General features: G+C 44.8%; 1 protein-coding gene across 3 annotated transcripts in view; it reads right to left on the bottom strand.

Annotated features, from left to right (window-relative positions):
• The window catches only part of tut7 (terminal uridylyl transferase 7), a 47,941-nt gene that overhangs the window by 5,571 nt on the left and 19,084 nt on the right, over positions 1 to 23,286 (bottom strand). For all 3 annotated transcript variants that reach the window (XM_082961583.1, XM_082961582.1, XM_082961581.1), the window contains exons 14-26: positions 19,944 to 20,584; positions 19,289 to 19,439; positions 18,869 to 18,955; positions 18,608 to 18,708; positions 17,086 to 17,143; positions 15,126 to 15,229; positions 14,926 to 15,015; positions 14,518 to 14,631; positions 12,946 to 13,023; positions 12,627 to 12,798; positions 12,158 to 12,205; positions 11,715 to 11,806; positions 2,885 to 3,000 (exon numbers count right to left, since the gene is read on the bottom strand). In XM_082961583.1, the coding sequence (XP_082817709.1) occupies positions 2,885 to 3,000; positions 11,715 to 11,806; positions 12,158 to 12,205; positions 12,627 to 12,798; positions 12,946 to 13,023; positions 14,518 to 14,631; positions 14,926 to 15,015; positions 15,126 to 15,229; positions 17,086 to 17,143; positions 18,608 to 18,708; positions 18,869 to 18,955; positions 19,289 to 19,439; positions 19,944 to 20,584 (1,852 nt within the window). The remainder of the gene's footprint in view (positions 1 to 2,884; positions 3,001 to 11,714; positions 11,807 to 12,157; positions 12,206 to 12,626; positions 12,799 to 12,945; positions 13,024 to 14,517; positions 14,632 to 14,925; positions 15,016 to 15,125; positions 15,230 to 17,085; positions 17,144 to 18,607; positions 18,709 to 18,868; positions 18,956 to 19,288; positions 19,440 to 19,943; positions 20,585 to 23,286) is intronic.

Below are 23,286 nucleotides of genomic sequence, written 5' to 3'. Positions count from 1 at the left end.
CCTGCAGGCTCATCCTGACATGACCCTCCAGCATGACAATGCCACCAGCCATACTGCTCGTTCTGTGCGTGATTTCCTGTAAGACAGGAATGTCAATGTCATGCCATGGCCATCGAAGAGCCCGGATCTCAATCCCATTGAGCACGTCTGGGACCTGTTGGATCGGAGGGTGAGGGCCTGGGCCATTCCCCCCCAGAAATGTCCGGGAACTTGCAGGTGCCTTGGTGGAAGAGTGGGGTAAAATCTCACAGCAAGAACTGGCAAATCTGGTGCAGTCCATGAGGAGGAGATTAATGCAGTACTTAATGCAGCTGGTGGCCACACCAGATACTGACTGTTACTTTTGATTTTGACCCCCCCTTTGTTCAGGGACACATTATTCAATTTCTGTTAGTCACATGTCTGTGGAACTTGTTGAGTTTGTCGCAGTTGCTTTATCTTATTTTCATACAAATATTTACACATGTTAAGTTTGCTGGAAAATAAATGCAGTTGGACAGTTAGAGGACGTTTCTTTTTTTGCCGAGTTTATCTAGGCTGAGATTTGGCCAGTTCAGTAGAGCTTCATCAGCAGGATCTCTGGCACTATGCTGGTCATCAGAACTTCGCTCTTTTCCGCTTCAACGCGTTGAGTGGTTCTGCCACCAGGGAGAAGTTTGACACAAACCCATCCTGCCATCCCAAGGAACAATTGAAGGGCTTTGAGGGTGGTTGGCACAGGGAAGTCTTGTACAGCCTTGGTCTTTTCAGGATCCACATGGATTATATCAACATATCATTAAATTAGTCCCTTTTGGATGATGTGCTTTTCTGGGGACAAATGATATGACTTCTGCTTGATAGGCATTTCCTGTTTAAGGAATATCTTGTGCTTTAGCAGCCCGCTGCATCCCAGCTTCCATGTTCATTAGTGCTGAGCGATTAACCAAAATATCGCTTATTTTAACAACTGATTGACTGATGTCGGCTCAATTATTTGAATTCCATTTCATTCATATTTTTTTTTCTTCTTCCCTTCGGTGAGCTCGATGTGCACATTGCACAGTTTCTCTACAGATAAATCAGATCCAGCCTGAACTGTGTGATGTAGTTTCTCTAGAGAGAAATCAGATCCAGACTGAACTGTGCGATGTAGTAGGGAGTTGTAGTTTCTCTAGAGAGAAATCAGATCCAGCCTGAACTGTGTGATGTAGTAGGGAGTTGTAGTTTCTCTAGAGAGAAATCAGATCCAGCCTGAACTGTGTGATGTTGTAGGGAGTTGTAGTTTCTCTAGAGATAAATCAGATCCAGACAGAACTGTGTGATGTAGTAGGGAGTTGTAGTTTCCAACAGGCCAATATTCTACATAGTTTAGCGCATAAAACATGGTCATTAACTACAATGACCATAATCCATTGCGTGTCTACTTGTCCAGTCTGTGTTTCCTTTATGCCTGCTACAGAAGAGGAAGCTGGGACATAGAGAACAGCTGTACCTTAACCAGGTATCTCTACCTGAAAATACATTATGTAAGTGATTGATAGTTGGTATTCAGCAGTCATAAAAGTATGCTTTTTACTTTGAAGAAATGCTAAAATAGTGATTTTGTCAGACAGCATATACAGCAGCTTGATAGAGATGAGATGGAATGAAAGTCATAAAGTAAATGTAATATACACAACTGAAATATTAAAGTAATGTGAATAACTGCTGGTTAATGAGTGATCAGCAGTAATGGTCAGTCACAACCATCATGGGACTTTTATTCATGGTTTTATTCTGTGTTACAGCATTCAATGCAAATAATCTAAACCGAAATGACTTCAAAAAGCAGGCTTCGTGTTGTATTGTGGACCTTTCACCTCGTTCCACAGCTTCTCATTGAGCAGCGGATTACCCCGGTGTCCAGGATGGAACTTCCTGTCCCAGGGCCAATAGACAACAGTAACACCAGCTGGTGTGGTTTTGAAGGGGATGTTGACGGGTGGGGCTTGGCAGTGAGACTGTTGGGATTTCAGCTCTGGACAGAGCAGCCAGAGCAGGATGGTGGTTCTTATTATGTGTGTTGGCCTGTTGTGGCATGATGGGGTAGGATGGTTCGAGCAGGATGGTCCCAGGGCAGGATGGTCCCAGGATAGGAAGGTCCCAGGGCAGGATGGTCCCAGGGCAGGATGGTCCCAGGGCAGGATGGTCCCAGGGCAGGATGGTCCCAGGGCAGGATGGTCCCAGGGCAGGATGGTCCCAGGGCAGGATGGTCCCAGGGCAGGATGGTCCCAGGGCAGGATGGTGGTTCTTGTGATGGGAGTTAGCCGTGTTGGCCTGTTGTGGTTTACTTGATACTGATTTGGACATGCGACTGGAGAAAGTCCCTCTTTGCTACATCTCAACAGAACACGTGAGGGGTCGAGACTGTGGCTGATGGTCTGGCTGGGTGACTGGCTGTGGTTGATCGTCTGGCTGCTGTCCCATTCTAACCAGTCCATCGCCAGTGGTGACTCTTTCTCTGAGTTGACTGGCTAGTAGAGGGTTGACGTTTCTCAAGATCAACTTAATGACTTCTTCCCTTCTCAATGCAAGGTTTCCACCGTCTGCACGAAGGAGTGGTAACTGTATGCCAAGTCTTAGATACACTCTCCTTGCACTGGATTCCTGACTGTCTGCCAGCTCAAGGTACTAACAACCTTCAGAGCGGAGGGTTTGAAAACTTCCTTTCTCGCACGCCACCATTTTTGATGCAGCTGATACGGACTATTTAACATGGAAATTAAATGGGAATCGCAGTGCTGGGAGGAGACGCACAGAGATGGTTTAGCCATAGAGTTCATGGCTGTCACAACATAAACACATGGGTATACACCCATACATGCTTACGCAACACACACACACACACACACACACTCCTTACTTCCTGCGCATGGGGCAGTCTTTCATGAAGTGTCCGATCTTGCCACATATCCTGCAGCAGCGGTCGTTAGGAGCCAGTTGTCCCTCTGTCAACACCTCAGGGTCAAAGAAGAACTCCTGAGAGGAACAACCACAAATTACTGTTATATATTATTATAATACATCACCATTATATACTACTACTACTACTACTCCTGAGGAACATACATACTACCGTTCAACAGTTTGGGGTCACTTAGAAATGTCCTTGTTTTTTTTAGTTTTTTTTAAAGAAAAGCACATTTTTGTCCATTAAAATTACATCAAATTGATCAGAAATACAGTGTAGACATTGTTAATGTTGTAAATGATTTTTGAAGCTGGAAACTGCAGATTCTTTTATGGAATATCTACAGTTGAAGTCAGAAGTTAACATACATTTAGGTTGGGTTTTTCAACCACTTCACAAATTTCTTGTTAACAAACGATAGTTTTGGCAAGTCGGTTAGGACATCTACTTTGTGCACGACACAAGACATTTTTACAACAACTGTTTACAGACAGATTATTTCACTTATAACTCACTGTATCACAATTCCACAATTCCAGTGGGTCAAAAGTTTACATCCACTAAGTTGACTGCCTTTAAACAGCTTGGAAAATTCCATAAAATTATGTCATGGCTTTAGAAGCTTCTGATAGGCTAATTGACATCATTTGAGTCAATTGGAGGTGTACCTGTGGATGTATTTCAAGGCCTACCTTAAAACTCAGTGTCTCTTTGCTTGACATCATGGGACAATCAAAAGAAATCAGCCAAGACCTCAAAACAAATTGTAGACCTCCACAAGTCTGTTTTATCCTTGGGAGCAATTTCCAAACACCTGAAGGTACCACGTTCATCTGCACAAATACTTCAAAGTTGTGGCAAAATGGCCTTAGGACAACATAGTCAAGGTATTGGAGTGGCCATCACAAAGCCCTGACCTCAATCCTATAGAAAAGTTGTGGGCAGAACTGGAAAAGTGTGTGCGAGCAAGGAGGCCTACAAACCTGACTCAGTTACACCAGCTCTGTCAGGAGGAATGGGCCAAAATTCACCCAACTGATTGTGGGAAGCTTGTGGAAGGCTATCCGAAACGTTTGACCGAAGTTAAACAGTTTAAAGGCAATGCTACCAAATACTAATTGAGTGTATGTAAACTTCTGACCCACTGGGAATGTGATGAAATTAATAAAAGCTGAAATAAATCATTCTCTACTATTATTCTGACATTTCACATTCTTAAAATAAAGTGGTGATCCTAACTGACCTAAGACAGGGAATTTTTACTAGAATTAAATGTCACGAATTGTGAAAAACGGAGTTTAAACGTATTTGGCTAAGGTGTATGTAAACTTCCGACTTCAACTGTACAGAGGCCCATTATCAGCAACCATCACTCCTGTGTTCCAATGGCACGTTGTGTTAGTTAATCCAAGTTTATCATTTTAAAAGGCTAATTGATCATTAGAAAACCCTTTTGCAATTATGTCGGCACAGCTGAAAACTGTTGTTATGATTAAAGAAGGAATAAAACCGGCCTTCTTTAGACTAGTTGAGTATCTGGAGCATCAGCATTTGTAGGTTCGATTACAGGCTCAAAATGGCCAGGAACAAAGAACTTACTTCTGAAACTCGTCAGTCTATTCTTGTTTTGAGAAATGAAGGTTATTCCATGTGCGAAATTGCCAAGAAACTGAAGATCTCGCACAACGCTGTGTACTACTCCCTTCACAGAACAGCGCAAACTGGCTCTAACCAGAATAGAAAGAGGAGTGGGAGGCCCCGGAGCACAACTGAGCAAGAGGACCCTCAAAACACCAGTCTCAACGTCAACAGTGAAGAGGCGACTCCGGGATGCTTGGCCTTCTAGGCAGAGTTGCAAAGAAAAAGCCATATCTCAGACTGGCCAATAAAAAAAGATTAAGATGGGCAAAATAACACACACTGGACAGAGGGACTCTGCCTAGAAGGCCAGCATCCCGGAGTCGCCTCTTCACGGTTGACGTTGAGACTGGTGTTTTACCGGTACTATTTAATAAAGCTGCCAGCTACAATAGTCAGGATATGCATATAATTGGTACCATTGGAAAGAAAACACTTTGAAGTTTGTAGAAATGTTAAAATAATGTAGGAGAATATAACACAATAGATATGGTAGGAGAAAATCCAAAGAAAAACCAACCAGAATTTTTATTTTTTGGAGAGACCATCCTTTTAGAAATTCTAGAGAAATGTCATATTGAAAATTAGCTCCATGGATGCAATCCCTATAGCCTCCACAGGGTGTCAGCAGTCTATGTTCAAGGTTTCAGGCTTGTAACTTCAAAAACTAATTACAACAATCAGTTTTAGCAGGACACAGTCTTGGAAATTCGTGTTTGCGCGCGCTAAGAAGACATTACACACCTGCTAAAATCGGTTACCTACTGAACATACTTCTTTCCGTAAGAAATATTATAGTTCGATTACATTTTAGGGTATCTGAGGAGTAAATAGAAATATATTCTGACTTGTTGAAACAAAGTTGAGGTAGATTTTCGGATTCCTTTCTCTGCATGTTGAACGAGTGGATTATTCAATTCGATGGCGCCAACGAAACTGACTTTTTGGGATATGAAGAAGGATTTTATCTAACAAAACGACACCACATGTTATAGCTGGGACCCTTTGGATGACAAATCAGAGGAAGATTTTCAAAAAGTAAATTAATATTTAATCGTTATTTGTGAATGTGTGAAACTTGTTCCGGTGGAAAAATATTTTGATGTGGGTCGCCGTCCTCAAACAATCACATGGCATGTTTTCTCTGTAATAGCTCCTGTAGATCGGACAGTGCAGTTAGATTAACAAGAATCTAAGCTTTCAGCCGTTATAAGACACATATGTACATACATGTTTAAAATCCACAATATTTAAAATTATTTATTTGAATTGCGCGCCCTCCAGTTTCGCCCTAAGAAGTTAACAATGTCTACACTGTATTTCTGATCAATGTTATTTTAATGGACAAAAAAATATATATAATAAAATAATAACCTTTCTTTCAAAAACAAGGACATTTCTAAGTGACCCCAAACTTTTGAACGGTAGTATAGTCTGTCTGTCTGCCTGTATATGCCGCATCACACTGTGATTGGTTGTGTTTGTTCCTGTGGAATATACTATATACTCATAGTAGTATATAACGATGATATACATATATACAGACAGACATACATAATCGTTATATACTACTATGAGTATAACCGAATGGAAGCCTATAGCCGACAAAAAAAAAAAACCCTATACATTTAAACTCAAAACTGTTTAGATAATCAAATTGATTATTTTATTTAACTTAAAACAACAGAATCAAAAACAGGCTACTCAAACTTTTACCATCTGCGTTTATACTTTATATGGTCTGCACTAGTGATGCGTGGGTTGACTCATAACCCGCGGTTATATCCGCCCAGTCGGACTGGTTTAGGGTAATTAAACGTTGTGCAGCTGAATGGCGAATAAAGAGAAAAGGGCTTAAAAATAAATCCATGAATGGATCATTCTTGTGCAGTTTATATCTTTAGGCTACGTTGAGTTTTTTTTCCCCCTTTCATTATATATGTGAGGCGATCTGGTGTTAACGCGGGCAGAAAAAGTTACTGTCAATCCACACAGGCAAAAAAAAAAAAGCACAACGTCAAAGTTAAATTCAATAAGAGAAAAGCTGCAAAAGGAGAGTTGACAATAAAGAGAAGGGAGGGCCAGAACAGTAATGTTTGGGAAAGATTAGGTGAAGTGGTTAAAGACGACGATAACAGTTCCAGGTATGTTATGTGGGATGACTGAGGAGCTACACAAATTAGACAGTCACAAGACAGGACTTCAAATAGGCCTAAGGCATGTCAATGGAACTGTAGCCTACTAGTTAGACGGGTTAAATGGAAACATTGACTAACCGGAATGAACCTACAGATAATACTAGTCTCGTGCGAATCGACATCCTTGTGTTTTGAGAGAAATGTCTGGAGTTTGACAGGTGTTGCTCACGGTTTTGAGCAAGAAACCAATAAACTGATTGGATAAATTGAACAAAGTGCTCCTCATAGCCTCTATATGAAGGTCCTACATGTATGAACTTTCACAGTGAATGCTTTTGTTTATACGTTTTGTTTCCCGAATGAATTGAACATCGCCAAATACATCCTTAAAATATAAATATTGCGCCTATTTAATGCAACCCATACTGTTAATTGATGGCAAAGCAGCAGCATACAAACTTAGCTAAACGTTTGGTTACCTTTCTCATCCACAGCCAAAAAAAAAAAAACGCATAACAAGTGAAAGGTAGCGGTTTAGCTGACATTGAAGGCTGGGGGGCTTTTAGGACATCTACTGCGGATCCCTAAAATACCCTAACGATTATGATCGCACTTCCTCAATTCAAATATTATGACAACACTATACCAAAGATGGTTTGGTATGGTTTAGAAGAAAAAAAAAATGGTGCACCTCCTGTCAAAAAAAGACAATTTCTGCAGTCTTTGTAGCCTATAGTGTATTTTCTATATTTGCGGGTTAGGATCTAGTGTGGGCCTCGAGTTTGCACTTTATCACATCTAGTCAGGATGAACAAAACAGCTGACCCGCGCACCACTAGCCTGCGTATTGTCTAAATCAGGACTTCGCCTCAATCTAGTGGTCTGTCGGGAGTCTCAAACAAATATGGCTTAGGGCCCTCAAAAAACGCTAGAGGCGTTCTTGCACATACTCAAGTTACTTCGTTGAAGTTTCTATGCTACAACAGTCAAATTAATACTGGTCATCAGAATGTTGTTAGGCGTCACGTTACACGGCTTCCATTTGATTCATGTTTGAAGTGTAATTTTGAAGGACAACAACAGGGGAAATTCACTTTCATTTTTTTGTTGTTGCTGAAAGATGATGCACAGTGTGTTGAAGTTTCACTTAACCTTTACACTCGTGGGAATTGGCCTATATGGATTGGGCTAAATTTAAATGTTTCTTACAGAACAAATATTAAATGCATAACCATGGTAGCAATTGAAAGGGAACCTTTTGCTGATAATGGGTGGGAAATTATTAGACCAAAAAGGTGAGGACACAACAGTTCACCTGACAAGACTGAATCCAGACTGACTTGTATTCACATTTTCTGTACTTTTCACCACATTTGTTAATAATGAAATCTGAAAATACTTGCTTATATAAAGTGGATACATATTCAACTAAAGTGTAAAGTCTAGAGGAGACAACTAATGCGACAGAAGTACCTGGAATGGATAAGCAAACATGAAAGAGAAAACGGAATCACTTAAAATCATTCCCATGAATTCAATGTGCGGGTCACAGAACTTGAACCTGGTGTGGAAGCGGGCAACCCAACTTCCTTCATGAGCAATATATTCTATCAACTGTTCAGGCGAGAGAAGCTGGGTCCCCATGCCGCTGATTAACACAGGTCAGCTCCGTAAAGGGCTCCCGCTGCGTGATTGAACGGATCCACAGCGTCGGAGGGCAAGCTGAAAATTGTTCACCTTTCAACGGACCCCGGGGGGGATCCCTGACCGACGCAGGGACCCCGGGGGGATCCCTGACCGACGCAGGGACCCCGGGGGGTCCCTGACCGACGCAGGGACCCCGGGGGGGGGGACGCAGGGACCCCGGGGGCTCTGACCAACGCAGGGACCCCGGGGGCTCTGACCAACGCAGGGACCCCGGGGGCTCTGACCAACACAAGGAAGAGGATCAGCATCGACTCAGACGTGAGTGTTGAACTGATAAAACAGAGAGAGACCTACAACCAGGTGGAGATCCCAGCGACGCAAGATAAACCTGAGATGAGACTTCATCCACCCGGCAAAACCCATCAAGACCTTCCAGAACACAACACACATTTTCCCCACTACTCAGGAGGCTCTAAACGGCTTGGAGAAGCACATCAAACCCGACACACACGGGGACGAGCCGACCGATAGAACCCCCATGACTGGTTTATTATTATTCAGGTATGCTGTCCATGCACAATCACACAGCCGAGGCAACGGCTATGATACTGCCCTCAGCATAAGACAAATGAGAACACCCCTCACGTTTGGGTACAAGGAACCAATATTACTACTATTGCTGAGCATTGAACTTGTTATAATTATATTGCCTATGGTCCAGAACATTTACACAGTGATGACATCACGCCAATTCATAAACAAAATGGACAATATATGGATCCTACAGCTATCTTATGTTTGACTGTTTAGGCATGTCATATTATTATTATTTATTCCCTTAATGAGTCAGCATGCTTCAGTTCGGCTGGCGGCTAGGCAAACCGAACAAGTGTGAGCATACTCCCTTAAAAAAAAAAAACCTTAGCTTGAAAAATGAGAAAAAAAAGCGACAATAGTACTGTTTGTCCTATTTGAGACACCGTAGCCAGTATACACTTCCTCAAAAGTCAGAATGAATCTAAGATAGTAAAAAAAACTAAAAAAAATATTCTGACATTTTTGCAGAGATTTTAGTTGCGCAATTTTACAGCTAAGATTTTTTGGTTTCTCAATGAAAAAATGTGCATGAAAACGAGTCGTCTCTCCTTGAATGACTTAAGATTTTATTGAAGAATCCCTACAGTTGACCCATCACAGAGGAGAGGAGCCGTCGGCTACCGAACTGCTGAAAGTCCAAAACGTCCCAAAATGTCATAATATATGCACAAATTCTTGCGAACTGTTTTGGATGCCTTTACTCGTCAAGTCTACTAACTTAATTGTAAAGTTCTGAATTGGTTACTTATTTAAATTTTATTTTATACCTTAAGACCAAAAATATGCTGCCGTAAGGCTGCCACTCGCCGTTATGCAACAACCCTGTATTTATAGTGGAGGGCTGGGGACTAGGGAGGAGGGAGGGCTGGGGACTAGGGGGGGCTGGGGACTAGGGGGGGCTGGGGACTAGGGGGGAGGGGGGGCTGGGGCCTAGGGAGGAGGGGGGGCTGGGGCCTAGGGAGGAGGGGGGGCTGGGGCCTAGGGAGGAGGGAGGGCTGGGGCCTAGGGAGGAGGGAGGGCTGGGGCCTAGGGAGGAGGGAGGCCTGGGGCATAGGGAGGAGGGAGGCCTGGGGCCTAGGGAGGAGGGAGGCCTGGGTCTAGGGAGGAGGGAGGCCTGGGGCCTAGGGAGGAGGGAGGGCTGGGGACTAGGGAGGAGGGAGGGCTGGGGAAAGGGTTTATATAGAGGCTCTTATGGGTGGGGAGCGACCAGTGGGTGGGTTTCCCTGTGGGTCCTGCTGTTTATTTTACATTCATGGGCTTATCAACACACTAAAGATAATAATTACATTTTAGAAAAACAATAGCAACACTAGCTATTCTCTCGTGGAATTCAAAAGGCCTTAATATTCCTATCAAACATTCCAGCTGTCTTGATATTTTAGCAAGAAACTATGTTGATATACAGTACCCTCAGAAAGTATTCTGAAAGTACCGAATTTAAAATGTAATACATTTAAATTGGTGTCACACAATACCCCATAATGTCAAAGTGAAATTTTGTTTCTGGAACATTTTAATAAAAAAATGAAAAGCTGAAATGTCTTGATAATGTCAATCGGCATCCAAAAATGCCGATTAATCGGTCGACCTCTTTTACTAACCATCTGACTAGTGTACTCAGGAGGGTAGGTAGTGAATACTAACCATCTGACTAGCGTACTCAGGAGGGTAGGCAGTGAATACTAACCATCTGACTAGCGTACTCAGGAGGGCAGGTAGTGAACACTAACCATCTGACTAGTGTACTCAGGAGGGTAGGTAGTGAATACTAACCATCTGACTAGCGTACTCAGGAGGGTAGGTAGTGAATACTAACCATCTGACTAGCGTACTCAGGAGGGTAGGTAGTGAATACTAACCATCTGACTAGCGTACTCAGGAGGGTAGGTAGTGAACACTAACCATCTGACTAGTGTACTCAGGAGGGTAGGTAGTGAACACTAACCATCTGACTAGTGTACTGAGGAGGGTAGGTAGTGAACACTAACCATCTGACTAGTGTACTGAGGAGGGTAGGTAGTGAACACTAACCATCTGACTAGCGTACTCAGGAGGGCAGGTAGTGAACACTAACCATCTGACTAGCGTACTCAGGAGGGTAGGTAGTGAATACTAACCATCTGACTAGCGTACTCAGGAGGGTAGGTAGTGAATACTAACCATCTGACTAGCGTACTCAGGAGGGTAGGTAGTGAATACTAACCATCTGACTAGCGTACTCAGGAGGGTAGGTAGTGAACACTAACCATCTGACTAGTGTACTCAGGAGGGTAGGTAGTGAACACTAACCATCTGACTAGTGTACTGAGGAGGGTAGGTAGTGAACACTAACCATCTGACTAGTGTACTGAGGAGGGTAGGTAGTGAACACTAACCATCTGACTAGCGTACTCAGGAGGGTAGGTAGTGAACACTAACCATCTGACTAGCGTACTCAGGAGGGTAGGTAGTGAATACTAACCATCTGACTAGCGTACTCAGGAGGGTAGGTAGTGAATACTAACCATCTGACTAGCGTACTCAGGAGGGTAGGTAGTGAATACTAACCATCTGACTAGCGTACTCAGGAGGGTAGGTAGTGAATACTAACCATATGACTAGCGTACTCAGGAGGGTAGGTAGTGAATACTAACCATATGACTAGTGTACTCAGGAGGGTAGGTAGTGAACACTAACCATATGACTAGCGTACTCAGGAGGGTAGGTAGTGAATACTAACCATATGACTAGTGTACTCAGGAGGGTAGGTAGTGAATACTAACCATATGACTAGTGTACTCAGGAGGGTAGGCTTTGACTGCTGTTCCAAACACACTTCTGCCATTGATGAACGCCTTCATGATGAAGTTGGTCACTGTGTGAGAGAGAAAGGGAGAGAGAGAGGAGAGAAAGCGAGGGAGAGAAAGGGAGAGAGAGAGGAGAGAAAGGGAGAGAGAGAGGAGAGAAAGGGAGAGAGAGAGGAGAGAAAGCGAGGGAGAGAAAGGGAGGGAGAGAAAGGGAGAGAGAGAGGAGAGAAAGGGAGAGAGAGAGGAGAGAAAGGGAGAGAGAGAGGAGAGAAAGGGAGAGAGAGGAGAGAAAGGGAGAGAGAGAGGAGAGAAAGGGAGAGAGAGGAGAGAAAGGGAGAGAGAGAGGAGAGAAAGGGAGAGAAGTGAATGAAAAAGAGGATGACGCTATGAGAGAAAGACAGTAAGATAGAGATACCTACTTCTCCTGGACAGGCCAGCTCCCAGGTTATGGTTCAGGTCAAAAGGATCTGGAGAGAAAAAAACATTAGATCAGATCACTGGTTCACAACCCTCCCTGGAGATCTGCAGGGTGTGCAGGCTTTTACTACAACCTAGCAGTAAACCCTCAAACCGTTTATGATAAATGGAAACAACCGCCGGCACCAAAGCTCCCCTCAACGTTTACAACCCTCGACCAATAGCTCTCCTCAAACACCCTCAACGTTTACAACCCTCGACCAATACCTCTCCTCAAACCCCCTCAACGTTTACAACCCTCGACCAATACCTCTCCTCAAACCCCCTCAAAGTTCACGATCCTCAAGGAGAAATTAAAGTCAGGAATCACTTTAAATGAAGTCAAGAGAAGTATCCAGAACAGGGTTTGCAGAAGAGACGGAGACGCTGTTTACGACCCTTTGGTAGGAGTAAATCAGGTCTAGTACTGACCCTCGATGACGATGTACTTGGAGGTCCACTGCTTGTTGAAGGTGGTGAGAGCTGCGCTCTGTCTGATGGAGATCACATGTTCTCTGAAGTCAAAGGTCTCAGTGTAGAACTGCAGTAGGCCCAGCCACAGAGCACCTACAGACTCCATGTTCCTCTGCTGCCAGCGCTCAGGCTAGAGATAGAGAGGGGTAGAAAGATCTCAGTGTAGAACTGCAGTAGGCCCAGCCACAGAGCACCTACACACCATGTTACCCTGGTACCGGGGCCACCGCTCAGGCGAGACACACACACCACAGCTGATGTTCTGAGAGGGACTCACCAGTTTATCCAGATCATCGTAGAAGTAGACATTCCATCCATCTACCAAAACCTCAGGCTTCTCCTCCTGGTCATAAATCTATCGAGACACACACACACACACACACACACACACACACACACACACACACACACACACACACACACACACACACACACACACACACACACACACACACACACACACACACACACACACACACACACACACACACACACACACACACACGTCAATACGTCTGCCAAAATATACAAATACATTGCAGGTCTTAGCGATGAGAGATCCAGATTCAGCCAGCAAATCTCCCAACATATCATCGGACTCACGGCCAGACTGTTCAGAACTGTACTCAGACAGATTTAGTTGAGTTACCTCCTGTAGTACAGGTATAACAGGTGGGTTTCTCTCTGTCTTACCTCCTGTAGTACAGGTATAACAGGTGGATTCCTCTCTGTCTTACCTCCTGTAGTACAGGTATAACAGGTGGATTCCTCTGTCTTACCTCCTGTAGTACAGGTATAACAGGTGGGTTCCTCTCTGTCTTACCTCCTGTAGTACAGGTATAACAGGTGGGTTCCTCTCTGTCTTACCTCCTGTAGTACAGGTATAACAGGTGGGTTCCTCTGTCTTACCTCCTGTAGTACAGGTATAACAGGTGGGTTCCTCTCTGTCTTACCTCCTGTAGTACAGGTATAACAGGTGGGTTCCTCTCTGTCTTACCTCCTGTAGTACAGGTATAACAGGTGGGCTCCTCTCTGTCTTACCTCCTGTAGTACAGGTATAACAGGTGGATTCCTCTGTCTTACCTCCTGTCGTACAGGTATAACAGGTGGGTTCCTCTCTGTCTTACCTCCTGTAGTACAGGTATAACAGGTGGGTTCCTCTCTGTCTTACCTCCTGTAGTACAGGTATAACAGGTGGATTCCTCTCTGTCTTACCTCCTGTAGTACAGGTATAACAGGTGGGTTCCTGTCTTACCTCCTGTAGTACAGGTATAACAGGTGGGTTCCTCTCTGTCTTACCTCCTGTAGTACAGGTATAACAGGTGGGTTCCTCTGTCTTACCTCCTGTAGTACAGGTATAACAGGTGGGTTCCTCTCTGTCTTACCTCCTGTAGTACAGGTATAACAGGTGGGTTCCTCTCTGTCTTACCTCCTGTAGTACAGGTATAACAGGTGGGCTCCTCTCTGTCTTACCTCCTGTAGTACAGGTATAACAGGTGGGTTCCTGTCTTACCTCCTGTAGTACAGGTATAACAGGTGGGTTCCTCTCTGTCTTACCTCCTGTAGTACAGGTATAACAGGTGGGCTCCTCTCTGTCTTACCTCCTGTAGTACAGGTATAACAGGTGGATTCCTCTGTCTTACCTCCTGTAGTACAGGTATAACAGGTGGGTTCCTCTGTCTTACCTCCTGTAGTACAGGTATAACAGGTGGGTTCCTCCGTCTTACCTCCTGTAGTACAGGTATAACAGGTGGGTTCCTGTCTTACCTCCTGTAGTACAGGTATAACAGGTGGATTCCTCCGTCTTACCTCCTGTAGTACAGGTATAATAGATGGGTTCCTGTCTTACCTCCTGTAGTACAGGTATAACAGGTGGGTTCCTCTGTTGCAGGTAGAACAGCACCATCAGGGTGAAGCCATAGGATGACAGACTGCCTCGAGACGCATCACCGATATCACACAACTAGACCAGGGGACAACATAGATATTAAAACATCCCCTTTAACTAGACCAGGGGACAACATAGATATTAAAACATCCCCTTTAACTAGACCAGGGGACAACATAGATATTAAAACATCCCCTTTAACTAGACCAGGGGACAACATAGATATTAAAACATCCCCTTTAACTAGACCAGGGGACAACATAGATATTAAAACATCCCCTTTAACTAGACCAGGGGACAACATAGATATTAAAACACTTTCTCATTTCTGTGACTTTCTCATCTCAGCTGTAAACTAGTGGGACATACCTTGGCAAACACCTTGGTGACATAACACAGCATTTTGACTCGGGGGTCGATGGCAGCATACGACGCCAACAGACGCGTGTTGTGCAAAGCCTGATAGCCAAGAGAGGAAAACAACAACAACAACAACAAAGGGTTCAGTCACTGCTTCCTGCTCCCACGTGACTGCTTCCTGATCAGTCACTGCTTCCTGATCCTCTCACCAGCGTGTTGTAGAGACTGATGTCTCCCTCCAAGCCGGTCCTGGCGTGGTAGAACTTAACGATGGGGACCTTAGCCGTAGTGATGGGAAGGATGTTCCTCAGACCTGGAGACACAGGGACATTTCAGATACAGCCTCTCACATTGACACGGGTTTACAGATACACACCTGGTGCACAGTACAAGGAGAATCCATACTCTACATTATCACAGCGTCCAGACACTGACCCATATTCTACATTATCACAGGGTCGCGTCCAGACACTGACCCATATTCTACATTATCACAGGGTCGCGTCCAGACACTGACCCATATTCTACATTATCACAGGGTCGCGTCCAGACACTGACCGATATTCTACATTATCACAGGGTCGCGTCCAGACACTGACCCATATTCTACATTATCACAGGGTCGCGTCCAGACACTGACCCATATTCTACATTATCACAGGGTCGCGTCCAGACACTGACCCATATTCTACATTATCACAGGGTCGCGTCCAGACACTGACCCATATTCTACATTATCACAGGGTCGCGTCCAGACACTGACCCATATTCTACATTATCACAGGGTCGCGTCCAGACACTGACCCATATTCTACATTATCACAGGGTAGTGTCCAGACACTGACCCATCTTCTACATTATCAGTGTCCAGACACTGACCCGTATTCTACATTATCACAGGGTCGTGTCCAGACACCATATGCTACATTATTACAGGGTCCAGACACTGACCCATATTCTACATTATCACAGGGTCATGTACAGACACTGACCCATATACTACATTATCACAGGGTCCAGACACTGACCCATATTCTACATTATCAGTGTCCAGACACTGACCCGTATTCTACATTATCACAGGGTCGTATCCAGATACCATATGCTACATTATTACAGGGTCCAGACACTGACCCATATTCTACATTATCACAGGGTCGCGTCCAGACACTGACCCATATTCTACATTATCACAGGGTCGTGTCCAGACACTGACCCATCTTCTACATTATCAGTGTCCAGACACTGACCCGTATTCTACATTATCACATGGTCGTGGCCAGACACCATATGCTACATTATTACAGGGTCCAGACACTGACCCATATTCTACATTATCACAGGGTCATGTACAGACACTGACCCATATACTACATTATCACAGGGTCCAGACACTGACCCATATTCTACATTATCAGTGTCCAGACACTGACCCGTATTCTACATTATCACAGGGTCGTATCCAGATACCATATGCTACATTATTACAGGGTCCAGACACTGACCCATATTCTACATTATCACAGGGTCGCGTCCAGACACTGACCCATATTCTACATTATCACAGGGTCGCGTCCAGACACTGACCCATATTCTACATTATCACAGGGTCGCGTCCAGACACTGACCCATATTCTACATTATCACAGGGTCACGTCCAGACACTGACCCATATTCTACATTATCACAGGGTCGTGTCCAGACACTGACCCATATTCTACATTATCACAGGGTCGTGTCCAGACACTGACCCATATTCTACATTAGTGTCCAGACACTGACCCATATTCTACATTAGTGTCCAGACACTGACCCATATTCTACATTATCAGTGTCCAGACACTGACCCATATTCTACATTATCAGTGTCCAGACACTGACCCATATTCTACATTATCACAGGGTCGTGTCCAGACACCATATGCTACATTATTACAGGGTCCAGACACTGACCCATATACTACATTATCACAGGGTCCAGACACTGACCCATATTCTACATGATCACAGGGTCCAGACACCGACCCATATTCTACATGATCACAGGGTCCAGACACCGACCCATATTCTACATGATCACAGGGTCCAGACACCGACCCGTATTCTACATGATCACAGGGTCCAGACACCGACCCGTATTCTACATGATCACAGGGTCCAGACACTGACCTGGGTGTTTCCTCAGCAGTCTGGCCAGAGACTCTATGATGCTGATACAGTCCAGACCCTGCAGGAGAGAAGAAAGGATTTGGTTCAAAACAGGGTTTCAGAAGAGGTGTCTTTACAACACGTGTCAAACTCATCCCACAGAGGTCCACGTGTCTACAGGTTCTCACTCCTCCCTTCTACTTGACTGATGGTCACAGGGGCGGCAGGTAGCCTAGTGGTTAGAGGGTTGGACTAGTAACCAGCAGGTAGCCTAGTGGTTAGAGGGTTGGACTAGTAACCAGCAGGTAGCCTAGTGGTTAGAGGGTTGGACTAGTAACCAGCAGGTAGCCTAGTGGTTAGAGGGTTGGACTAGTAACCAGCAGGTAGCCTAGTGGTTAGAGCGTTGGACTAGTAACCAGCAGGTAGCCTAGTGGTTAGAGGGTTGGACTAGTAACCAGCAGGTAGCCTAGTGGTTAGAGGGTTGGACTAGTAACCAGCAGGTAGCCTAGTGGTTAGAGTGTCGGACTAGTAACCAGCAGGTAGCCTAGTGGTTAGAGGGTTGGACTAGTAACCAGCAGGTAGCCTAGTGGTTAGAGCGTTGGACTAGTAACCAGCAGGTAGCCTAGTGGTTAAAGCGTTGGACTAGTAACCAGCAGGTAGCCTAGTGGTTAGAGCGTTGGACTAGTAACCAGCAGGTAGCCTAGTGGTTAGAGCGTTGGACTAGCAATCGAAAGGTTGCAAGATCGAATCCCCCGAGCTGACAAGGTAAAAATCAGTCGTTCTGCTCCTGAACAAGGCAGTTAACCCACTGTTCCTAGGCCGTCATTGTAAAATAAGAATTTGTTCTTAACTGACTTGTGTAGTTAAATAAAGGAAAAAAAATAAATAAAAAAATGAGTAAGGAACTCCCCAGATATGGTTGTCTAGGTATTAATTGAAAGAAGAAAAAACCTGCAGACACTAGGCCCTCCGTGTGGACACTAGGCCCTCCGTGTGGACACTAGGCCCTCCGTGTGGACACTAGGCCCTCCGTGTGGACACTAGGCCCTCCGTGGAATGAGTTTGACTCCCCTGGTTTATAGAAGTTACAGCGGTTTATCAATAGATGAGAGTGAGTGAGAGAAAAGCAATAATTGGCTTTGGATAAAAGTGTCTGCTAATAAACTATATTATAGAGAGAGGGGAGACAAAAGAGAGAGGGGCAGAAGAGAAGAGAGAGAGGCAGAGAGAAGAGAGAGAAGAGAGAGAGGCAGAGAGAAGAGAGAGAGGCAGAGAAGAGAGAGGCAGAGAGAGAAGAGAGAGAGGCAGAAAGAGAAGAGAGAGAGGCAGAAGAGAGAGAGAGAGAGAGGCAGAAGAGAGAGAGAGAGAGAGGCAGAAGAGAGAGAGAGAGAGGCAGAGAGAAGAGAGAGGGGCAGAGAGAAGAGAGAGGGGCAGAGAGAAGAGAGAGGGGCAGAGAGAAGAGAGAGGGGCAGAGAGAAGAGAGAGGGGCAGAGAGAAGAGAGAGGGGCAGAGAGCGAGAGAGAGAGAAGATACAATAGATTACTTCAGCGGTCTCCTGTCCGTCCAGCACCATACAAATGTCCAGGTCACTCTGCTTGAAGCCAAAGCCGTTCTTAGACGAACCAAACAACCTCAGTCTGGCACCTGCCAACCAATCAATCACCAGTCAGTGTAAGTCTGGAACAAACAGCTATAAAACAGATCTCCTGAACATCGGCTACCACTGAGTGGAAATTTCTTCACTTCTTCTGTGGACAAACCTTTCTGTTAGACGCCTTTTAGAGGGAACAGTGTGGTGTCTCACCTGTGAACTGTCGTTTGACAAAGCTCTCGAGGTCCAGCAGGATGTGTTCTCTCACTCCCAGCTCCACCTCATCTGGAGCAAAGTCTCCTGGGAAATTCAGGAAATTATAACTGGAACGGTACATACGAGACAGAACAAATCATTTGAAGAGAATGTCACACACACACACACACACACACCCCCGTACACACAGTGACTTACGGTAGCACTGCTGACAGACAGCGTGACTTACGGTGGCACTGCTGACAGACGGAGTTGAGTGTTTTGAGGAAGACTTACGGTAGCACTGCTGACAGACGGAGTTGAGTGTTTTGAGGAAGACTTACGGTAGCACTGCTGACAGACGGTGTTGAGTGTTTTGAGGAAGACTTACGGTAGCACTGCTGACAGACGGTGTTGAGTGTTTTGAGGAAGACTTACGGTAGCACTGCTGACAGACGGTGTTGAGTGTTTTGAGGAAGGCAGGTGTCATGGGAGGGAGAGGGGCTAGCTGAACCCTCTGGAAGTCTTCAGGACAGTCCTTCTTTAGATGGCCGTCACGCTTACACACACTACACACCACTGTGTGGGACTGACACACACACACACACACACACACACACACACACAGGGTTAGAGACTGACACTGTGTGGGAAAGACTATAAAAGTCATGGACTGGAGAACACAGATTTTGGGCCCAGTTCTCTCTCACTTCAATTCTCCCTCTCTGATGTAATATTGTATCTAAAAAGGTCAAACTGATCCTAAATCAGTCCTTCAACTGAGACACTTGATACATACGGTACCTGGCGTACACGCCATCTACGGTACCTGGCGTACACGCCATCTACGGCCACCTATAGTACCAGTCAAAAGTTTTCAAACACCGACTCATTCAAGGGTTTTCTTTATTTTTAGTATTTTCTACATTGTAGAATAATAGTGACGACATCAAAACTATGAAATAACACATATGGAATCATATATACTACTACTGTACTGTACTTCAAGCATGTTTGTTGTGTCCTGTGTATTTCATTGGTTATACCTCATTTAGTTCGAGTTTTGATCACATGCTCTCTTATATCTACCTACCTTTCCACGGGTGAAGGCCTGTCTGGTGAAGCCATAGCAGAGACCACTGGCCCCCTCGATCTTGTTGTCAAGCACTTCCTGTTTGGGCAAGGCTACCTCCTCCTCGTCCAATGAACTGGGAGTGTCTAGGTCTGGCCCCTCCTCGTCTGAGAGAAGCTCCTCCGAGACCTCGTCCAATGGGAACAGCTCTTCGTCCTCCGTGTTCACACTGTCTAGGTGATGTCTGGGATATACTTCCTCGTCTAGCTCTTCATCCTCCTCTTCCTCCTCAGACAGGCTATTCTTCCCCAAATCCTCCTCTTCTTCTTTATCAGAGTCTGAAGGGCTCTCCTCCTCTTCCTCCACCATACAGTCAGAGTCCTGCTTAAAGCCCGCCTCTCCTTTCTGCCCATTGGCTGCCTGAGACTCCAGTTTGAGACTGCTCAACCCTGATTGGACACGGCTCACGTCACTCAGAGCCTTCTGACTAGGCCCTTGCTTGTAATTAGCTCCTCGAGGCCCTGCCATCTTGTGGTTGGCTGAGGGAAGGCTGAGGGGCAGGGCGAAGTACTTATAGGTCGATTTGAGGCAGTGGAGGATGTACTCGTACATCTGTTGGCTGTTCAATGAACGAGCCACGTTCCTCTTCACAGCAAACGGATCTAAAACACACAATTAAATCTCGTCTCAAAATCAGAACTTGTGTATTATGGATTTGCAGTGCTAAACAACAGTGTTTCCCTTTACAAAGTCTAACTGGCAACCGCTGACACAGGTTGAACATTAAAGGGCTTTTCAGACAGACAGCTGAATATCACAAGTTCCCTGCTGAGTACGCCGCCGGTCCCCCCGGTCCGAGGGGCCACGCCGCCGGTCCCCCCGGTCAGAGAGGCTAGTCCCTTCACGCACATGAGGAGGACGACAGCCACCAGTGACCATAGCAATGAAATAAACAATGTATTTCCATGCAACACAAATGATTAATCCAAAAAACCCGATTAGAAAACAATGATTTATATTGTTAAATAGCCACTCTGTGAAATGAGAGTATTAGCCAGCTAGCTAGAGTGGGAAAGTTAGCTGGTCCTGTTGTACGTGCTGGAGAGGATTTCCGTGAGGAATATTTGTCACCGGGACACCGTGACCTGAAAGAATTTAAATGTAACGGACATTTGAGAAATTTACCGGACATCTATATTAGGACTTCCACCCACGATGCTCAAAACCACAGTTACATTATTGGAATTCATTTCAACAGAGTAGAAATGAGCGTTGAATTGAAAAGCAAAACATTGCATCTTTACCAGTCTTATAAATCATAAATGAATATCATTTAAAAAAACAGACAAAATAGTTAAGTCTAGATGAACAAGTCGCCTACCCAGTAATAAAACTTAAAAATACAATATTTGTATAATACAATTTGCGAACGACCTGTCCTATAGGCTACTTTAATTAACATTTTAATTATTGAATAACACAGCTGTTTTCAAATGCAATCTACGCCTATCCAAATTAAATTTATCCTAGGCATGAACATTTTAATTAGGCCTAATACACATGGCTGTCTACGAACACCAGGGCCAGCCAGTCATGGCAAGAAGGGACGCACCTTTTGTCAAAATAACATCATATTTGACTTTTTGTAGCAGGTTAGGAGAATTGGGTTAAGGTTAGCTAAAATGCAAAAAAAATAAAATAAAAAAAAACTGTAAGTCAAATTCAAGGACCTAAGTACTTTTTCAAGTGCCAATATTTATTTTGAAGGACCATCAATTTGTAATAGTTCATATTATGCTGTTTTTCTAGTCACCACCAGATGGCAGTATATCGCCACAACCGCATGAAAAAAAAACTATTCATCACTACATGACAAATTCTACTCAGTAACAATAGTTATTTACCACACACACCACATGACCAAATGTTTATGCACACCTGCTCGCTCAACATCTCATTCCAAAACCACGAACATGGAGTTGGTCCACCCCCCCCCTTTTTCCTGAAGCGTGACCATCACTCCAGAGAACACGTTTCCACTGCTCCAGAGTCCAACGGCAGCGAACTTTACACCCCTCCAGCCGACGCTTGGCATTGCACGTGGTGATCTTAGGCTTGTGCCTCGGCTGCTCGGCCATGGAAACAAATTTCATGAAGCTCCAGATGAACAGTTGTTGTGCTGACGTTGCTTCCAGAGGCGGTATGGAACTCGGTAGTGAGTGTTGCAACGAAGAATATATATTTTTTTACTCGCTACGCGGTTCAGCACTCGGCGGTCCCGTTCTGTAAGCTTGTGTGGCCCTACCACTTCACGGCTGAGCAGTTGTTGCTCACAGACGTTTCCACTACACAATAACAGCACTTAAAAAGTTGAACAGGGCCGAAATTTGACGAACTGACTTGTTGGAAAGGAAAGTCACTGAGCTCTTCAGTAAGGCTATTGTACTGCCAATGTTTGTCTATGGAGATTGCATGGCGGTGTGCTCAATTCTATACAGCTGTCAGCAAAGGGTGAGGCTGAAATAGCTGAACCCGCTAATTTGTAGTGGTGTGGACTGGTTTCCTTATATGAACTGTAATGCAGTCAAATCTTTGAAATTGTTGCATGTTGCGTTTATATTATTGTTCAGCGTACATAATAGAAAACATTTCTTTATATTCACAAAATGTTAAGTCCCACAAGGCAGTCCCAACACAGGACATACTGACATGAAAGGGATTTCTGACAGTGTAAAAGGCCTTTAGTTTAACTCTAAAATGTTGTATTCTATTCCCATTTGAAGAGAAACAAGATTAAAGATTCTCTCAGAGGACCCTACATGGGTCCTGGACCCCAAGTTTGGGAACCAGTGTACTTACTACTAATCTCTCTCCCTACTTGCTTCAATGCTTCGTCTTTCTGTGTAGAACCTCTCTCCCTGCTTGCTTCGTCTCTCTGTGTAGAACCTCTCTCCCTGCTTGCTTCGTCTCTGTGTAGAACCTCTCTCCCTGCTTGCTTCGTCTCTCTGTGTAGAACCTCTCTCCCTGCTTGCTTCGTCTCTCTCTGTGTAGAACCTCTCTCCCTGCTTGCTTCAATGCTTCGTCTCTCTCTGTGTAGAAACTCTCTCCCTGCTTGCTTCGTCTCTCTCTGTGTAGAACCTCTCTCCCTGCTTGCTTCAATGCTTCGTCTCTCTCTGTGTAGAACCTCTCTCCCTGCTTGCTTCAATGCTTCGTCTCTCTGTGTAGAACCTCTCTCCCTGCTTGCTTCAATGCTTCGTCTCTCTGTGTAGAACCTCTCTCCCTGCTTGCTTCAATGCTTCCTCTCTCTGTGTAGAACCTCTCTCCCAGCTTGCTTCGTCTCTCTGTGTAGAACCTCTCTCCCTGC

This window comes from Salmo salar, chromosome 15, assembly GCF_965601325.2.
Source record: "Salmo salar chromosome 15, fSalSal1, whole genome shotgun sequence".
NCBI lineage: Eukaryota > Metazoa > Chordata > Actinopteri > Salmoniformes > Salmonidae > Salmo > Salmo salar.
This window is presented reverse-complemented; position numbering and strand designations above follow the sequence as displayed.